Source organism: Astatotilapia calliptera, chromosome 7 (assembly GCF_900246225.1).
Source record: "Astatotilapia calliptera chromosome 7, fAstCal1.2, whole genome shotgun sequence".
Taxonomy (NCBI): Eukaryota; Metazoa; Chordata; class Actinopteri; order Cichliformes; family Cichlidae; genus Astatotilapia; species Astatotilapia calliptera.
In genome coordinates, this window is record NC_039308.1 from 49,272,007 (window position 1) to 49,293,392 (window position 21,386).

Consider the following 21,386-nt stretch of genomic DNA (forward strand, 5'->3'; position numbering starts at 1 on the left):
TCTAACCCTCGTTACATAAAGGTAGCAATCCCGCAATTAAAGTTTTAATTAAGGGAACTGACACTTTATGTTGGTGCTCTAAAAGTTCTTTGAGTCAAAGATCCCAGAGGTGAATGGTTTATTACCCGTCTCTTTGTGGCATACTGATCCCCTGCACAAGGCTGCCATAGGTTTCTCATTACTCTGCACTTTCAATTCAAATGTTTAATTAACTGCTCTGGAAACCTGAGCCTCCACACAGAGGAGAATGGGCAAATCCAGCTCCACGCACGAAAAACATAAACACACCTGTCTCTGTGTCAAGTGTTACAGCAACACATGCATGCTATCCAATGAGGAGAATAAAAACACAAGGGGGAGAAATAATAAGTCCACCCAGGGTGGTCAGCCATCTCCGTTTCCCAGCTAGGACTCGAGTGGGCATTGTACAGATAATTGGTTTCAGCTCTTTATTGAGAAGAATCTCATTTGACGTGCATGTTTTGTAGCCTTTTAAATTTGCAAGCGAAATTTGCAAATTCATGTGGCATTCAAGGATCCCACTAATATATGCATTTTGAACAATATTTTAAAAAGGGCACAAGGATATATGCCCAGCATCAGTGAGGGACTTTCTTTTGTACAAAGTATTTGTCTTCTCTTTTAGTTGCCTTACCACACCCCACCAGAGGGCATCGGCGTAGCTGGAGAAGCCCGTTTTGCCCTCCTCATCTACAGCATCTTTCTCCGCCAGGTAGACAAAGTAGGAGGAAAAGATCAGGCCCAAAAAGCCAATGTACAAGGTGGTAATCAGCTCCTGAAATAAAACAACATTTGACCAAAGATCAGACTATGAAAATCTAATATGGAAGACTTACCATGGTATCCAGAACTCGACTCTGATTGTGCCTCGAGGCAGGTTTTGACTCCACATATAGCTGGAGATCCTTGTGAGTGTCAAAGCTAAATTCTGGGCTGCAAAAAGGTTTAAGATATGCTTTTTTTACGGCATCACATTAAATGTATTCTAACGATCTGGCTCCGTCACTTTCAAAAGACATCAGTGTTTCACAATGACCAGTGAGTCACAGAACTGCTGCTGGCCGACATAAGCAAGTCAGCCTAAACATGTCAGGCTAGTTTACCCCAAATGAGTTTTTGGGTCTTTTCGGCATACATAAAGAGATCAGTTTCACGTCTCACTATGAGATGAGAGAATTTCTGCACAAACTGGAATTGCCATTTTCTGCTCACAGGCTTCGCTAAAGAAATAATAGAGTGGATCATGTACATAGTGCACCTCATTCTCTGAAGAGATCAAATACAATCTTCAATTCAATCCTCCCTAAAACTAAGCTGTCATGATAGGTGGCTCAAGTATATGTGGTAAGTTGTACATATATACGATTCATGTTTCAATTATTATGCAACGGCCAGAAGTGGAGGTGTGTCCCCATTAGTTACAGATTTTAAAGGCTTCCAAGTCACCACATATGACAAACAATGTATGGGGTATTAGTTAACCTTTTATTGGCCAAGGAGCAACTTGTGACTTAAATAAACATCAAAATTGACCTCCCTGTGAGTCATTGTGAAGTTGTAGAACCACATGGACTTCTCATTAATCACCAAAGATCAGGTTATGTGACAGATGGTGACATTATTCAAAAGTTTCTCTAAATGTTGAGATACATGTTTTGTTTGTGTTGGATTTCTAGAAACTAGGGAAATGTATGGCAAAAAATGGTGGCATCATATGCGATCATATGCCTTGTTCACCTTAAACTAGCAAGTGATGGCAAGTCGATTTTTACACATGCACCAGATGCATGTAGTGTATTTGTGCTAATTCTAAAAGAAAAGACCTATTATATATAGTAAGAGTAATGAATTTTATATCGAATTTTGACACAAACTCATAAATCATCCACTGAGCAATTTAACCCATTTATAGACATCTTCAGACTAGAAATACTAGAATATGTGATTCTGTTTGTTTGTGATCTTACAGCAGTTTTTATTAAACTTAAATTGCATATGTTGGTGTTCACTTTTATTAAGTTTTATTCCTGCTAAAATTATTTTAGTGAGTCGATATTTGTAATTTATCTCATCTTGATTGAATTTTGTATAAGAAAAAAATAATAGTTAGAATGCTATATTTTTACTTATATAGTTACAATTTCCATGTCAATATACAAGTTCATGTTTGGAATTTTGATTTCTGTTTCAGGGGGTGTACAGGTCTTTCTGGAGGTGTGGTCCTAAACTTTTGATCAGCTGTAAAACCGCCTGTTTCAATTTAAGCATTGTTTTCAATAAAATGCGCGCTCAAAATAACATTTTGTCTCACTCTTTTTTCTTCTTGTTGCATGTTGAAGCTCTACTTGAAACCTTGTTAAGATCTAACCAAGCAAAATGTGATTTTTTTGCACTTTCAAGTGTTCTTAAACTTTTGATCGGGACTGTATTTGGTTTTCAGCAGGTCTAAACGTCACTGCTATGGTTTTCCTTCAAATATGACTGGATAATGACTAATGGAAAATGTACTAATTTCTTTTGCAACTGTCAGCTTGGCTTTTTTTTTTTTTAATAAAAGTCAGCCCATCAAGTACCATGCCATAGCACAACCTATACTGGGCTATATATACGTGCTCAGCTCAGCGAACGACCTTAAATTAACTCACCAGGAACTGTTGCCTGTGACTATACAGGACTGAACCTGATCTGTACTTGATGTACAAAAATGATCATTTAAATGTACCTGGTTTTTGCCATAGCTTTTTGAGCTTAAACCTATCCCCTAAAAAAACAATGGTAAATAAATTCATAAATATGATTAAATGAAGTGCAAAAATCAGAGATAGCAGTCTGAGCATAGATCCTATCAGCTTTTTCACATTACAAAGTGTTTCCACTAAACAGAGCATATCATTCAATAAGGCGATCATCTGACAACAGGGAGATGGCACCAAATCACATTAGGCTCAGTTTGGCTACATCTTAAATGTATTTTTATGATTCTCTGCACACAATCCTCACCGATAAGCCCTTCTCCTCTTATGCATCAAAGAGGTATGAACGTCAGGTTTGACCACAACCTAGGAACTTGGTGTACTTGAAGGATTAAGAAGAGAACATTACATCATCTGACTTCATTGTGTATCGGCCTGAGAAAGAACTAAAACAAGTGTAGCAGAATGAAAAAAAGAGAGCACAGCCAACCTTGACAACTTCTGTTCTTCTCCTTATAAAGCCAGGTTTACTCTGATTGTTTTATGCACCTCTGTGCATTGGACTTTTTGTCATAAGCAGTAAATGTTACTGTGACTACGTCAACTAGCGTGTCTGTTGCTTTGTAGAAGTACATTTAAGGCCTATGCATTTACTGTTATATCTTCTGTTCTTCGGCCGTTATGTGTTAAAGTGATTCTAAACAATTACAATTAAAATGAATAAATAATAACATACAGGCAGATTTGTGGAGCTAATATATTTAGCTGGATTCTTCTTATCTTACCTGTCGATGAATAAAGACTACAGACCCCAGCAGCCTCCACGTTCCTCCCTGACGGTCCACATGCAGCATACGCAGGATTTGGAGAAAACGGATGCCTCTGCAACACACAACATCATCTCAGCTGTTTCATCCCACTATAGCTATGAGCACATGTTAAAATGCAGAAGAAAATCACTGCTCTACCTGATGGCAGATGTTGCGAACACTTGGCCGTTTGACCCCACACCAAGCACAATGATTGAGGCGATGACCACTATTAAATCTGTGAGAAAGACACATAAAAAAGAAGGAGAAAAAAAAAACCCCAACCAAATAAGGGCTACAATTATTTTCAGTTTGATACAAAAGTGAAGTCTTGCTGGAATTATCTGAGATGTTCATCTACAAATATACTTTATGGCATGTGTTGTATTAAATGAGAACAAAGGAAAAAGCCAGGTGCACCTATGATTGATATGGGTTTCCTGATAAAGCGGAGGCGTCCTTTGATGCCTGCATATTTGCTGCGGCAGCCTGCCGACCACAGCCGGACCACATACTCCGTGCCAAAGAACAGCACCAACACAATCTCCTGCGGAGAACAATGCAAACACGGATTCAGGGTTATGTTAATCCATTGGTACGTAGACTATAAGTTTGAAACACATGCAGGATGTGGAAGTAGATACGTTATCTTTTTGTTTTTTTAAATCACTGATGCTTTGCTATGCATTGCCACTAATTTAAAAGCATTAAAGCTATTTTAATCAATCACCAAGATTTACAGCATTGATATGAGTGGGTAATGACAGGTGCATGAGACAGAAGAAGAGAGACACAGAGGTGGTCTAGAAGGACCAAATGAGGCCACCCAGGAGTAAAGATGGAGGTTGACAACACAGCTGATAACAGCTCATACATGAGGCAGGGTCAATGGCTAAGTGATTAAAGCCACAGGATGAAAAACCACTAAGTAAGAAAGCTTTAAAAAAAATCACCAAATAACAACTTCAGCATTAGTTGCAATCATGTGCACCTGCATATCTGCATTGTGTCATTGTGTACTTGTTTCGTAACACATGCACGCAAGTGTGGAGTCATAGATGAATCGGCTTCAACTGACGTGAGATCATTTTCCTGGCCACCGAGTATCCATAATACTCAGCTACCTTACTGTCAGGACCTATGGGCGATGTGGGTGGTCAATTCATTGAGTTCAGTTGCTTAAACTGGCTGCTCCCTGACCACCCCTTGTATGAAACTTAATACCATGAGCCCTGCTGCAATAACCCAGCACCACAAGACTTCAAAACAATGACCTGTCAATCACGCCAGACTCTATCTCGGCTGAAGAAGTGTCGCTCTAATATTAAACAAAAGCCTTTTCTCTTTTCTGTCTTTCTTTTTTCGCTTCTCTAAATTATCTGTTTACTCATTATCGCCACTCGAATATGTTTACAACTTTCATTTTTACGCCTGAGTCGTCCGGCCCCTGGGAATCCTGCGCTTCTCATTCATCCGCATGAATTGCACATTTTTTGTCACTGAGTTAAAGACAAAGAAAGAAGCCGCTAAGGAGGTATAATTGACAGAGACGGGGAGAAATGGTCCAGCAAATCTCTATAACATAGCCTGATAATCAGACTGAATAACCTTTTGGCTTTCGCTGCATTCATTCGGTGAAACCAAACAAATCAGAGACGTGGGCAGGCATTCAGATGTCTCTAACCAGTCTGCCTGTTACATCCATTTCAGCTGAACTTTCTCCAGCAAGCTGTAGGAGTTTTTTGTTTGTGTTAGGACAGAAACAGATTATATTCCATGCCCCCAGTGCTTTGTAGTTTTTACAGCAGATCAGGCTGTATTTGTGTATGCTGGACGACAAAGTTAGTAGTTGCAGGACATCGTGAAAACCAAGTCTTAAACATTCATTCAGTCATTTAATAATACCTAACACCCAACACAAAACAGCCTACAGAATACCAGTTTATTGAGCTTAGTAATTATGACAGCTAGGTAAAATCTGAAAGTCAAAGGTACGCATGAATTTGGGAAATTTAAAGGGATTAGTCACAATAATGCCATAAAATAGGTCACCCAGATGTTGGGGGTATTTTGTACGTGAATCCTAAACTGGCAACTATGTGTTTACTGAAAACAGCTGCCTATTGGTGCAGCGATAATCTCATCAAGCCAGACAAAGATGAAGCTCATTCAAAGACCCACTCGGGAATTACAGTATCACATGAAAATGTGATTAGATCGCTTCATCGTTGCGTCTCACATTGCACGAGAGGCTTATGTATATCAACACACACTCGTGGGCCCATCAGCTCAAACTGAAAATGCTTTCTCTGAGTTATTACATGCCATACATAAGTTTATTATATCAAATGGATTTTTTATTTCTTCTAATTTGCAAACTATGCTCATGAATATTGAAATAACCATAACCACATGACAAAATGACACCATGTCAACGATTTACTCTTGAGTTTGTTCTTTCAGTCTACAAATAACATGTTGCCGTCAGTTGCATAATTGATGCCACTGCTCCCACAAGTGTCATTTAAAGTTTATATATTTTCCATGATTTTTGTGATATCGTAAGACGATTTGTTTTGTTTGTTCCGCTGTTGTACGGCACTACGTTGCCTGGCGGAAGGATCGGGGTTCAAGAGTGGTATGTTAGTCACATGTCCGTCCGCCAGGCAACGTAGTGCCGTACGAAGTAGCGCGAAAAACAAACTTCAAAGTAGCGCTACGCATTCAGCGGGAGTCGTGGATGATGAGCGGCGATAAACTTGCAAGTTATGCCCAAAAAGCAAGTTATGCCCAACTCCACCGGTGGATTCTGACAGCGTGGAAAAGTGTGAAAACATCCACGATCACCAACGGATTTTGAAGGGCTGGACTGCTGCATGATGGAGAGGAGGACACCGCCACGGCCCTTCTGAGGGTGTTCGACTCTGACACTGACAATGAGGATTTCTTTGGTTTTGAAAGTGACAACGAAGGAGAGAAGCGGAGAGTGGATGACGAAGCCATCCTGAGCCTGTTTGTATCCGACACTGGAGAAGAGGACTTTGGTGGTTTTAGTGCGCAGGAAGAAGAGAAAGATGATGGTGAATGACTGACTTTTCTTCTTGTTAAAGCTGTGTCACTGCACCTGAGCCTAAAAGGTAGTCCGAATCTATTTTTCTGGTGTGCTGTAGGTTATTGTTATGTACTACATGTGCAAATATGTACCCATAACTTGTTTTTCAAAATATTAATAAAAGTGATGTCTCCAAACAGCCATCTCTTTCCTGACAATTCCCTTTGTGCATATTCTCTTACATATGATAAGTCAACATTGAAACACCTGCGGCTTTTGGTCAGGTGCGGCTAATGTATGTACAAAACAGGATTTTCCCCTGATTTTAGCTTTTGCAGCTAATATTCAGGTGCGCTTTGTAGTCCGGGAAATACGGTATTAGTTTACCAAACCTCTCATTAAATCTCAATTGCATTCTTTAGAAATGTCCTGAATATGTCATTTAGGCCATGACCCAGAGGGCCCTCTTTTTCTTTGACCATAAACTGGGGACGTCATGGAGGTTTTTGGTCAGGTGGGGGGAATTTGGAAGTGATGGTGCCCAATAATAGCTCATTAACATCACCGAGCGTGTACGTTCCCCTGTGCCTCCTGCTTAGCCTGGTCAGCTTTACTTTGGCAGCTGCTTTGAAGGCCAAATATCCTCAAGGACTAATGTCCCCTCTGCCATCCAGAATAAGCAGCTTGTGATTCACGGATGTTAGCTAACCTTGAACTTTCTAAGTATAGTTACTACGACCAGTACGTGCCACCGTGACACCAGTCGGAGCTTTGCCTCCACACCCGCCCTCAAACACACTGGCACGTGCACCCACATGCAAGCACACAGAAAACAGATAAGGCTTTATCTTATCTCAGTATTAGCACTGAGCCATTATACACTCATACAAATGCACAAACGCACAACCAGGTGCACAAACAAACAGGGTTTAAAAAAAAGATTTAAAAAATATAGATATATATTTTTCCTTTTTGATTGAAACAAAAAAAATTTAAGGTGAATGAAGGGAAGGACTGAGAGACAGGGAGACTCAGATTTAAAGAAAATCTGTCTCTTCTTGATAAAAATAAATGAATAACTGTGATAGTAAGTCTTCAAAGTTTATAGAACATAGTGTCCACTATGTTCTCTGACTGCAGCAGGACCCAGGAGGTGGTGCGTTGTGTATCTGTGAAGCCTTTGTATATGTGCAAACCGGGTGTGAGCATGCAGTAGCTGTGTGTGCGCCGATGTTCAGTGTGCTAGAAGGAGACAGATGATCCGGCCTCTTTGTAGAGTTTCCAAACAGAAGCAATAATTTTCGCTACCTGCTGTAATCCCCCGATTTATTGCATCACTTAGCAGCCTTAATAGCCTAATAAGCCACAAAAAAGGCAATCCACCAGCATGTATCAACAAATACAGTCTCTGTGGAGCCACATGATTCCACATAACAAGTGTCTTAACTGTAGGTTCAAAAGACACATGTTACTGCACGGGCTTTCAGATGAACGCCGTACAAGATGATGAGTGTGTTTCGTGGTATTTTCAATAAATGAAAGTGATTATTCTTTCTAAGTGCCGTAATAGCAGACTGAGCTATAAGATGGCGGTTAAAATCTCTCACAGCTACAATCTTATATCGCCATCATGTGGACAACTCAAGGTACTGCTTGTTTTACACCACTCGCCAGATATTATATATACAAACACTAGCTAAAGATAAAGAAAAGAAATGCAAGTTTATATTTTAAATATGTTTTATAGATCAACACTATAATGTATGTGTATACAAGAGGGTTAATGTAAGGTATGGATTTCTCCTCTGCAGTCACCTATGTGCTCGTGGGCTGGGTTCGGATCTGTTGCTAAGATATTTAACAGCCTGCAGCTCATTTATTATACAATTACAGACATGCTTTGCTGGTTTTTCTGATGAACCATTGCACAATCACAAAAATGATTTGGGTAATTACCATAACTGTTATTTTAGGGCTGTTGTGGCATAAGCCTTCCATTTGATGGTGAACACTGCTAAAGGTTTCGTTTAGGTGCATCACTACTCACCATCCAGAAGAGGGTACCCGTGGCAAAGTCTGCATATTGTTCTATCGTGGACAGCACACTGAAGATTAGACACACCAGGACCATGACGAAGCTGCAGAGAGAGACACAGCACATCCAGTCCATTACCACCACTCACTACATATCACTAAGCATCGTGTTACAATGCAGTAAAACAACACAGTGAATATATTAAGGCTTTGTATAACTCTGACCTGAATATATTTCTCCTCATTGCATTTCATTTTCTTCTAGTGCATTTCAAAAATACACGACTGAAGAACTTGGTCACATTTGGTGGCTGTGGCTCACAAGGAATGGGTAATCTAGCATTCAGCCAACCACTCTACCAACCAATCATGTGAGCGCTTGTGCAAACGTTAGATAAAGTGCTAAGGTACAGAAAAAGTGCTTGGACGAATGCGTGCGTGAGAATAAGGCTTGTAAAAAGTGCCATGATTGCTTAGTTAGATTACAAAAGCACTCTATAAGTACCAGTTCATTTTACCATTTGGTTGTACAGAAGTAAAATGCAAAGCATGCAAACATTTGATAGAATTACAAAGTAAAAATGTAGAAAATAACACATTTTTGAAGTTTTTATGAATAAAATATAAAAATGACAGCAGGATCTAAAACTATGACTAAAGGGGAACTGTAACACAGTCAGAAAAATGTTGAATATGCTTACATATATTGCCTTGACATCTATGGATTCATAGCAACAATCAATAAATACATTTTGTTACAAAACAAGTTGTACAGCACCCAGTTACTGTACAAAGTTTAAGGCACTTAAGGTGTTTTTCGTCACTCTGTTTAAATGAACAGCTGACAGGATGTTTCCACATTGCCTAGCAACTGTGAAACATTCCGACGAGACAGTCCATCTGTCCGTGTACATACATCGTCTACAAATACAGGCCTGTGAGCTGAACATCCACCAGGCACACGACTAAATGAGGACGAGAAAGGTGGATGGGGGTTAAAGTGACAGTGAAGGGAGAAAGCAAAGGAGTCAAACAGGGCGAGGAACGGTAGCGTCGCAACTCGTGATTAGCATTTCAATGAGCAATTCACCTGCAGATTTTTATCTTCGTCAGAAAAAAAGTAAACAGTTCCCTTCTTCAAATCGTCACAAAGCCCAAGTTGGCACATTCAATTTGGTTTATTTGACTGAGCAACATTTCAGTGACATTTTATGGATAATAAAAGTAAAAGAGCCACATAAAAGTCTGGATTTCTCCTCTAATCAGGTCAATATTATTTATACAGCTCATATCAAAAGTCATCTCAAGGTGCTTTACAATATGATGGAAAGACCTTACAATATTAGAATGAGAACTCAAACATGCACTTGGTAAAAGCAGAGAAGAAGTGGTCCCTGTTTAGCAGGAGATCTCTGGCTAAAGTAGGCTCAGCGAGAGGCAATCCATAGGCCACAGGAGTGAGGAGAGAGGGTAGCAGAGAGAGATGACAAAAAATGTAATGAATAAAAAGCAGAGGTAAGGGGAATGAATATGGAATACAATGAAACAAAACAAAAACAAAAAAAGTCTTGCTCATTAATGGAAAAATATTTTTCAATGAACCACTTGTTGTTTTTAACTCTTTAAAACACTACAAAGTAATAATGACCTCAAACACACCGCTCAAAGCCATTTGAATATGTTTTTTTTATTTTACACTACTACTAAAAGGCCCATCCATCCATTTTCTTCCGCATATCTGGGCCCAGGTTGCAGGGGCAGCAGTCCAAGCAGAGAAGCCCAAACCTCCCTCGCCCCAGCCACCTCCTCCAGCTTATCCGGGGGAACACCAAGGCGTTCCCAGGCTAGCCGAGAGATATAATCTCTAAGGGAGAGGCCAGCCACCCTTCGGAGGAAGCTCATTTCCCCCGCTTGTATTCGCGATCTCGTTCTTTCGGTCACTACCCACAGCTCGTGGCCATAGGTGAGGGTAGGGGCATACGTCGACCGGTAAATTGAGAGCTTCGCTTTTACACTCAGCTCTCTCTTCACCACGACAGACCGGTACAGCGTCCGCATCACTGCAGCTGCACCAATCCGTCTGGTGATCTCCGGCTCCCATCACTCGTGAACAAGACTCCGAGATACTTCAACTCCTCCACTTGGGGCAGGGTCTCGTCTTTACTAAATTTATAGTTACTAAAAATTTCCTCCTTTAACCTCCTCACCCATTTATTTACATATTAATTTATTACATTCAGAAAATTATTTTTGCATTTTCTTTACTGAACCTCCAGCACCGAAAGTGTGGCTGGTTGTTTGAATTTTTACCAGCCAGAAATAATCCTTGATACATATAAGAGCTTTTCCATTACACTCTATTAATGTTTATCATAAAATTCACTTAAAAACACACACTTCTAAGCGGTGTGTGGTTGCATTAAGATTTTGTGCACCACAATCTGGATTACACGCCATATGCTGGAAGGGTTATTTTAATCATCTAAATGCACCATATATACAGCAGTACATAGTATAAGGCAGTATATACTTTACTAAGGTCCCTATACTGCAAATCTATTTTTTCTTCCCCCATCTGAGCAAAAATCCTCCCTCATGGGAGCCACACCTTGTGACATTGTTTTGAAGGTGTTCTCTTCTTCAAAGATCGCGCTCAACACTTGACACATTATGACACATCTTAGAATTACATTAATGTAAAGGGTGATGAAGGGGCAACTCGTAAACGAGGATTCCCCGTTACACTTAGACCACAAGCCAGATGGGACAGTTTACTCTCTGGGGATTACTGCTCACCACACACACACACACACACACACACACACACACACACACACACACACACACACACACACACACACACACACACACACACACAAGCATTTCTTCCTTCCTCTTACTTTTCTTAAAAGGATGCCAGCGTGGGGCAATAGATGACATCGGATTTTCTACAGTGCTATCTGCTTGGATGCCTGCATCAGAAAGTCACATGTTGTGCCATGGTTAGGTTTGACTTTATTGTAACTCTAACTGAAAACTAAGCTTTCAGCCAATCCTTCCTGGAACTTTTCAGGACAATAGAGATTTTAGTCTGACCGGCGATAAGAAAGATGGAGGAACTGTATGAAGGGAGGAATGGTTAAAGAAAAGTAGTCTAATCCTGGAGATGTTACTGTGAAGGACCATTTCTGTGGTCCGGATACTGAACATCACTTGCTTGACTATAGCATGCATGCTAACCCAGCACTGTATGTATGCTTTTATGGTTATTACTGGTGATTTGAACCACATTACACTAGACAGACTATATAAACGGTTCCACCAGAGAAAGCAGTACTAGACCCACTGTATGCTAACACTGCTAATGTACAAAGTGCAACTGCCACCTCTCACCCTTCAGCAAGTCTCATCCAACTCTAGTCCTGTTGACACCAAAATGCGTTCCTCTTGTTCAACGTCCACCCTGTACCCACAGACTGAGCTGTTAGGACTCGTTCAAGTTAGCTATGGAGGCACCACAGGACTGCTTTGACTCTACAGCCTGGATTGTTTTTTATGAACTACATGGAGAGGACACAGTCTGATGGCCTGTTATCACAGAACAACCAAGTCCTGTGGATACATCACAATACTGACCATGACTGTATGTTGGGTTTTGAAAAACAAGCCCTGGTTCACAAGTGACTTGAAACACTTCTCAATAAAAAGAACTAAGCCTTGAGCGTGAAGCTTAAGAAATAGAAGGCCTCTTACAGGAAGATGCTAAAGGCTACACTGGAGGAGAACAGCATGAGAGATGTTTGGAGTAGTATGAGGAAAACCACTGGGTTTTAAAAGACAGACAAACAACCAGTGGGCAGCCTTGAGAGATTACATGAGGTCAACTATTTCTTCAGCAGTTTTAGTTCACAGACCTCTGCCACCACCATACACCCCTTGTTTCCACACAACTCCAATAATCTTCAGACCTAACTACACCTCACCAACTCCAGTGGACAGGAGACACCTGGAGAAACTATGAAAGTACAAGGCTGCCAGCCCTGATGACATCAGACCTAAAGTTCTGAGGACCTGTGTAAGCCAGCTGTCTGTGAGAAGATGTTGTAAGAAAACATCCTGCTGGCTCATGTACCAAAGAAGCTGACACTTTCCAAATTCAAGGTGCTGGATAGGTTAGTCTTGGCCCACCTGAGACCGCAGGTGAAAACATCTATTCACTCTCCGCAGTTCGCAACCAAATCTGGTAGCATATGACACAATCACTCTACACATCGGATTTGAAATACAATCTTATTTTGAAATAAAATCTTACCACATGCAAAAATATTCTGATGATACTGCTATAGTGGCATGCAACAGGAGTGGACAGCAGCAGAAATACAGAAGTCTCATTGAGGCTTTAGGGAAGTGGCGTAGTAGGAGTTGCCTCCACCTCAAGACCTGACAACCAAAGATCTATCGATCGATCCATCACCTAGGCAACAAAAGACCAACTCAGAGGCTGTATACAAAATATAAGCAGGCTCAACTTCCTGTGAAGTCACCAGGGCACATACAAGAAAGTTTTCTCTTTAACTAACATTTTACTGCCATTTAAAACTGCATTTTTCTTTGCTGGTTTTATTTATCTAATATTTCTATTATTAGTATTATTATTATAAAATTATTTCCTAAATATGGGATTAAATTATTATGTTACTTTACGTTAACTATTCAAATTCAGTGGGTGCATTTTACACTACATTAAACTGTGACATCAGATAGATAGGCCGGTAGATTGATTTACGTTATTACCAAATGAGATAATTAAAGACCACGCATACAAGGCAAATAAGGTAAACCCCTGTTTACTATACTATATTTTAGTAGCTATTTGATCTATGCTGTGCAGTAAGTGGTCACAGGAAACAACTGTTCGTGTCATGCTGTTCCCAGGGATCCAAACAGTAGTAATGCCAGACTTTTGGGAAAGCAAAGATCAGACAGAGATACAGGTTAAGAAGAGAGCAGGTGAAGCCAAATGTCCGTTTCCTGTTTGTTGAGAACGGATCATATTATTAGGATGAGCATAAATATGATACTGTCAGGATGTTGATGTAATAGTCATGTAGGTCATTGACGAGGCCATGTAATCCATGTTTTCCTTTAGCGCATTAGATTATATTTGGTTTGCTTTGTAGGGATAACAGTGCAATGTAATATCACTGTGTGTGTGTGTGTGTGTATATATATATATATATACACACCCAGCACGCCCCTGCGGGCGGTTTATCCTTCAAGCTCGGGTCCTCTACCAGAGGCCTGGGAGCTTGAGGGTCCTGCGCAGTATCTTAGCTGTTCCCAGGACTGCACTCTTCTGGACAGAGATCTCCAATGTTTTTCCCGGGATCTGCTGGAGCCACTCGCCTAGCTTGGGAGTCACCGCACCTAGTGCTCCGATTACCACGGGGACCACCGTTACCTTCACCCTCCACATCCTCTCGAGCTCTTCTCTGAGCCCTTGGTATTTCTCCAGCTTCTCGTGTTTCTTCTTCCTGATATTGCTGTCATTGGGAACCGCTACATCGATCACTACGGCCGTCTTCTTCTGTTTGTCTACCACCACTATGTCCGGTTGGTTAGCCACCACCATTTTGTCCGTCTGTATCTGGAAGTCCCACAGGATCTTAGCTCGGTCATTCTCCACCACCCTTGGGGGCATCTCCCATTTTGACCTCGGGACTTCCAGGTTATACTCGGCACAGATGTTCCTGTACACTATGCCGGCCACTTGGTTATGGCGTTCCATGTATGCCTTGCCTGCTAGCATCTTGCACCCTGCTGTTATGTGCTGGATAGTCTCTGGGGCATCTTTACACAGCCTGCACCTGGGGTCTTGCCTGGTGTGATAGACCCCAGCCTCTATGGATCTTGTACTCAGAGCTTGTTCTTGTGCTGCCATGATTAGTGCCTCTGTGCTGTCTTTCAGTCCAGCTTTGTCCAGCCACTGGTAGGATTTCTGGATATCAGCCACCTCCTCTATCTGCCGGTGGTACATACCGTGCAGGGGCCTGTCCTTCCATGATGGTTCCTCGTCTCCCTCCTCTTTCTTGGGTTTCTGCTGCCTGAGGTATTCACTGAGCACTCGGTCAGTTGGGGCCATCTTCCCAATGTATTCTTGGATGTTCCTTGTCTCATCCTGGACTGTGGTGCTGACACTCACCAGTCCCCGGCCCCCTTCCTTCCGCTTAGCGTACAGCCTCAGGGTGCTGGACTTGGGGTGAAACCCTCCATGCATGGTCAGGAGCTTTCTTGTCTTTATGTCAGTGGCTTCTATCTCCTCCTTTGGCCAGCTTATTACCCCAGCAGGGTACCTGATCACGGGCAGGGCGTATGTGTTGATGGCCCGGATCTTGTTCTTACCATTCAGCTGACTCCTCAGGACTTGCCTGACCCTCTGCAGGTACTTGGTGGTTGCAGCCTTTCTAGCGGCCTCTTCATGGTTCCCATTTGCCTGCGGGATCCCCAGGTACTTGTAACTGTCCTCTATGTCTGCAATGTTGCCTTCTGGTAGTTCAATCCCCTCAGTTCTGACTACCTTCCCTCTCTTTGTTACCATCCGACTACACTTCTCCAGTCCGAACAACATTCCAATGTCATTGCTGTATAGCCTGGTAGTGTGGATCAGTGAATCGATGTCTCGTTCACTCTTGGCATACAGCTTGATGTCATCCATGTACAGGAGGTGTATATATATATATATATATATATATATATATATATATATATATATATATATATATATATATATATATATATATATATATATATATATACACTCACACTGTATCAGTGGTGGTAACATCCAGCATATGGCTGCAGTCATATCTAATCAATGCAGATTATTTAAACAGAAAGGAAAACTCAAAAATCATATAAGTAAAATCGTTATATTTTCCAGCATTCCACTGCTTAAAATAAATCAAAATGTGTTTTTAAATGATCAAGAGTTTTGTAATTGATCACAAAAAACACAGAGCCTAACAAATTTTATTTCTTATGATATATTTACTACACATGCAAGTCTAAAAAAATAAACAAAAATATTAGGACAATATCAGATTGTGTGAGCACAAATGTTTGATGATATACTAAGTAGTCTGCAGTGTGTCCAGTGTCTTACGTTAATGTGCTTTGACCATGACTACAGCCAGATAGTGATTTTCCTCATGTCACATTTCATTGTTTTCTGCAGTAACCCACCCACAGAGGTGTTTGCAGGACAGGACTCGGTCACTCATACCCAGCCAACCTTATTTAGGCGGGCCAAAAACCCTGGGATCTGATTAAAACAAAACAGCTGGGGCTTTAGTGATTTAGCATTATTGACAGCAGATCCATCCAGCTTCTCTAAAATAAGTACAGCATAAAGCCAGGCCAAACCCTCTGCTCAATCAGCATCAAACCTACGGCAGTATAAGCTCAGGAAGCATCACCTAAACACTGATAACGAATGAGAACAGAACATCTTCACGTCTATGAAATAATGTGAGCACAGAAACACACTTTACACTGTAAACAGACAAAAAGTACGGCCTACTAAGTTATGTCTAAAAACCCTTTGAGTGGGAAATTTGCTTGTAAATCACTGCAGGTTATTCAGTTTCCTTTGTTCAACCATCAGGTTCATCACCACAGTTCAGCACGTCCAGTTTAAGTTGACAGGTGGCAGAAAGCTTGTTCAGTATTACATAATGATGATTATCATGCAAATACTGGTGTTTGTGAAGCACAAATGGTTAAAATTACTGGCTGATGTGAAGCCAACTGAGTATAAAACTATCCCCAGTTCTGTGCCGACCAAAATCTAACCTACGTCTAAACATTTGCATTTCTTCTGAGTGTCCATGCAAAAGGAAAAGCCAGCTTAATCAACAAGCCAAATATTAGCCTTGTATTTGCTTAAGTTGAGCTGCATTTGGTTTGTGTCTCTTCTCTGCTAGGAAGCAATGGCCAGTTCAAGTGTCTATCTATTACAGTCTTGAACCCTACAAAACTGCAACTAAAAAAAAAAAAAAAAATCTAAGACACGAGTACATAAAAAAAGCTCTCTATAGTGCAGGAGATAAATGCAGTAATGAGGACTACCTGCCTAGATTTGTTTTGTGCCACACTTGGGTCATCAGCTGGGACCCTTTTCAATAACAGGTGTTTTGTTACGTTGAATAATTACACCAAACCAGAACTACCTCCCAACCCCCTTTATCTGCAGCCACACACTCGCTACTGCCCTCACAATCAAAAAACTAAGCAGGAGTTTTGTGTGGCCAACAACTCTTTGAAACCTAAAAGGGCTCTCTTTGCTACTCATCAAAGCAGCTTATCTCCGCCATCAAACACATCACCAAACATAAGTTCAAAACAGCCAGGCTTCACACAGACATTAATATGCTAATCAAAGCGACTCAGGTAACGTTTTTATTCTAACTAGCATGTTCTTTCATAACTCTACAGGGCCACGAGTAGCACAAAAAACAAACAAACAAAAGCACAAAGGTAATACAATTTCATAATCAGGACAAAGATTAGATGTTTACATGCAAAGCTGATAATGGCAATCCAAAAACACTTTTCAACAAACAACAAACAATACCTGAAGTGATTATAACTAAGCCTTTTAGACATCGACTCACTCTGAGAGGACTAACTAGAGTCAGCCATGTTTTTCTTTAGGCTGCTCCATGCACCAACAGGAAGCCAGAGATCTGAGGCTTGTATTACGGAGCACGATGGGGACTTGGTGGTAACTTAAAGTTTAGCCCTCGGTTTTCAGTATCTTCAGGCTGTGTTTGGTTTTCTCCAAACGTGGTGCTGTGCATTAAAGACCAGACATCTCAACTTTGGTCTCGTGTGTTCCAGAAGTTTTGTGGTTTATTCACATCCATCTTTGCAAACCTAAACCATGCTGCCATGTCTTCTCCGAGGGAAAAAAGGCTTTCTCCTGGCAACCCTTCCAAACAAGCTCCAAGTTCAAGTTTTTCTCCTTGCACTGTCATGAACTTTAACATTTAACATGCTAACTGAGACATGCAGAGTGAGACGTTGCTCTTGTTGTTTTTAAAAGTGGTCATACTTTCTGATGATCAGTTAATCAAGTGCATTTGATTAGCAGCACCTGGTAAACTCTTACCCTGGCAACCAACTTACCCACTTAATCCTGTCATATTTAGTTTTCCACACACAAGGCTTCTGTATTTTGCTTAGTTTTTGTAAAATAAAAAATGACATGGTGTAATATGTCATCTACTTGTTAATCCAAGGTTGCATGTACCTCATTTTAAGAACTGATGAGGACCAGAAACGTTAGAATTAAAAGAGAAACGCCCTCTTTTTTACAATGACACCCTGAGTAAAAGTTCAAACAAGAGATCAATTTGTAAAAACTGATATTTAAACAGGTAGTTTAGGTTATACTCTAATTTTGTTTGCTGTAATGTTTTAAACTCCCAAATAAGTTTCCAAATGTAAACACTAATTATGCTGTTATGATCATTATGAATGATTGGCAAACTTATGAAAATGTAACCCAATTTCCAGACTAAAGTTTCTCTTTAAATGTCCATATTTCCTAAATCCATGAACTAGGGCTGAACGATATATCGCATTTGCGATAATATCGCGACATGATCAAGTGCAATTTTCTAACCGCAAAGGCTGCGATTATACTCTGGACATGTCCAAATTCATGGGCTGCATCCTCCTGAGGCCGCATTTGTAAACCGATTACGTCACAGCGACGTGCCGAAGGCTGTCCAAATTACTACCATATCCCAGAATTCATAGCGCGGCCCAGCCAAACTCCAGTTTCCAGCAATGGCGGCCGCTACTAAGTTTTAAAATTACTCATACTAATCTTTCTGGGTCACAAAATAAACTTTTAACATATTTTCAGGCGAGAAAGTAGTTGTGTAAACATCAAATATCTGCTCGGTTTATCAAGATATCCCATATTTGCAAAAGTGCTTCGACGTTTTCAGAGGCGTCTGCTACCCACCAGCTCGACAGCTAGCCGGGACCTCGAGGGTTACTGATGCGGCCGAGAGCGGCACAACATTTTCAGATCACCGCGGAGTGTCGCTGCTCGGGTTAAACGTAATATATAAGTCACTTAGACAACCTAAAAATGTTATTGTTGGGTTTTTTTCAGTGTTTTGTTTGTTCGTGAGTAAATCGGTTTGGCTGAGATTAAAGTTATTAGATTAGATAAAATAAAACTTTATTAATCCCCCGGGTGGGTTCCTCCTTGGTTTTCACACAGCTGACTAAACGTCAAACAGAAAACTTATTAAACAGAAGTATGAGACAGTCGAGAATTTACACCAGTGTCTGGTTATATTTTAGATAGCAAGAAGCAGATGGCCGAGTTTATTAAACTCCACCGAGACAGCGGTGACGCTAATCAGAACTAGCCTTCTGATTCAGAAGGCTAGACTGTCCAATTTCACGCCTTTAAACTTTAAAGGCGTGTTTGTGTGTGTGTTTATACAATTGCTATTATGTTTGCACTTTATGTGTAATGTTACTGACTGCAGAGATCAGTAAGATGTGTGTATTTTTTATTTATTAGTTTTATTTATTTAATATTATTTTTTAATTTAATGACTGTCTAGTAGTTCACAGATGTCGAAAAACTGAGTGTGGTAAAGCCACTGATTTTTTTTATGTATATTTCTGCAATCTGCACATTGTACTGACTTTCATTTTAATGTTTACACCAGGGTTCCTTGTCAGCACTTTATGCTCAGATGTTTGTAAGCTAAAAATAAACTATTGTGTATGTTCAAATATACTGTTGTGATTGAAGAAGTTAAATAAAAATGTCAGTCATCAATTCATGCATCACCTCATGTCATCATAACAGAGGTCTGTCTTCCAGGAAAGAACAGTTTAAAATTAATGTAATATAGTATTGGCCATACTATATGATGTATTGCTTGTCTTTGTTTAATAATACAGAAGACAAAGACCTTAAAAAATAATCGCATCGCAATCGCAATATTGGGGCAAAAAATCGCAATTAGATTATTTTCCATAATCGTTCAGCCCTACCATGAACCAATCAGGTGTCCACCTATAACATGGGCTCAAGAGTCAATATTGAAGTTAAAATGCAGGGGACAGCCTAAAAGAGGAACACAGGACTACACAGTGGACTATTTAACCTAAAAAGGCAGAAGAATACAGGTGAAATCAGTAAGAGCGAGGATGGCGATCACACAGGAGGAAAAACTAAAAAGGAAAAGGAAACACAACAGAAAGCTGGCTTTCACAGTAAAACAGGAAATAACCAAAAGACAAACACTAAACTCAGAAACAAGAAGAATGAAACTACAAATGATAACAAAGACGGAAAAAGACACTGACAGAAATACAACACAGCATTTTGACTTGGTTGTTTTGTATTTTATCCGAGGTTGTATTTAGATTGTTTCAAGGTGTCCTGATGTCCAGATTATTTTTACTACATCACATTAAATAAACTCTTAGAATTGATAGAGACTCTGCTTTCTTCTTAGCTTCACTGTAGGTGCTTTTTAATGCTTTTTTAGCATCTATGGTCTACATTTGCCTGTAACCACAGTCTCAGACCAACATCACATCTGTGAATTTAGTGAAAAAACAAAAAACAAAACAACTTAGAGCTAAACAAACATAAATTGCCCCTACCATTCTGCTAGAGAGCAGGGTCAGAGAGCCCTCCAAAACCCTCTTTATTAACCCACGTGCCCTCCCCATCCCATCCATGAAAGAGCTTAAGGTGGATTACACCACATCAGCCACCGGCCATAAACACGGATATTCTATCCTGGCTTAGTTATCATTTTGCCCATCAAATACTTGGAAAATAGAGAAGAAAAATCTCCTCATAGGCTGGAGCACAAGATCAATCATAGAGAAATAGTTAGAGAAATAGTTCACATGGCCATGTCATTCATAACCAGTATCATGCACCAGTATACAGTTCAACATTGAGACTTCCTCACTTCTTTTTCACATTTATGCTGCTTATGCTAAACAGATTTTTATGTATTTTTTCTCTTATCTAAACTCACTATTTTATGGCAACAAAGCCAAATTTTTTTGTTTATCAAAAAGGGAAAAAATACGTTTATTATTCAGACACAGACACATTTAGCTCAGGTTAGTCAGAAGTGCAGGCAGTGAACAGGAAAACCAGGTAAGTGGGAGGGGGACTTGTTACACTGTAACACCTACCAACAGACACACTTCAATTCACAAACATTTCTAGAAAACGGCTCCTGAAATTGGCTGACAGCCGACAGATGCCATCCAGGTTAACTGAGCTCGAGAGACTGCCAAACCAATGGCCGAAAATACCCAAATCCACGGACGCAATGCTTGTTGCCCCGTGCAAACAAAACTCAGGTATATTCACCGCAAAAAGTGCCTTAAGTCACGAGATAAAAGCTCTGAATAAACTCCCCAGATATTTTATTAGGTATACTTTTTTACTGTTGACTTGGATCCTGACATCCAAATGCCTTAGCAGAAACTGACCTGGAGCTTCTCCTCTGACCTCTGACATCAACAAGGCAGACCAATCCAACCTGGCCCTATGCAACCTGTCCCCTAATGGGTGCCTTTTCTATTGTGTGCCGTTTGCTTTTTTTGTATATATCCCTCCTGTTTGTACATAATTCTTCTGCCTGTATATATTTCTTGCATTTGTTGTTTATTCCTGCTGTCTTTCTATTTATATTTTATTCCCGCACATTG

The 21,386-nt window shown here is 40.4% G+C and overlaps 1 protein-coding gene across 4 annotated transcripts in view; it reads right to left on the reverse strand.

Annotated features, from left to right (window-relative positions):
- Window positions 1-21,386, reverse strand: part of kcnq1.2 (potassium voltage-gated channel, KQT-like subfamily, member 1.2) — a 181,163-nt gene that overhangs the window by 149,395 nt on the left and 10,382 nt on the right. For all 4 annotated transcript variants that reach the window (XM_026175315.1, XM_026175314.1, XM_026175318.1 and 1 more), the window contains exons 4-8: window positions 8,623-8,713; window positions 3,944-4,070; window positions 3,683-3,761; window positions 3,500-3,596; window positions 656-796 (exon numbers count right to left, since the gene is read on the reverse strand). In XM_026175315.1, the coding sequence (XP_026031100.1) occupies window positions 656-796; window positions 3,500-3,596; window positions 3,683-3,761; window positions 3,944-4,070; window positions 8,623-8,713 (535 nt within the window). The remainder of the gene's footprint in view (window positions 1-655; window positions 797-3,499; window positions 3,597-3,682; window positions 3,762-3,943; window positions 4,071-8,622; window positions 8,714-21,386) is intronic.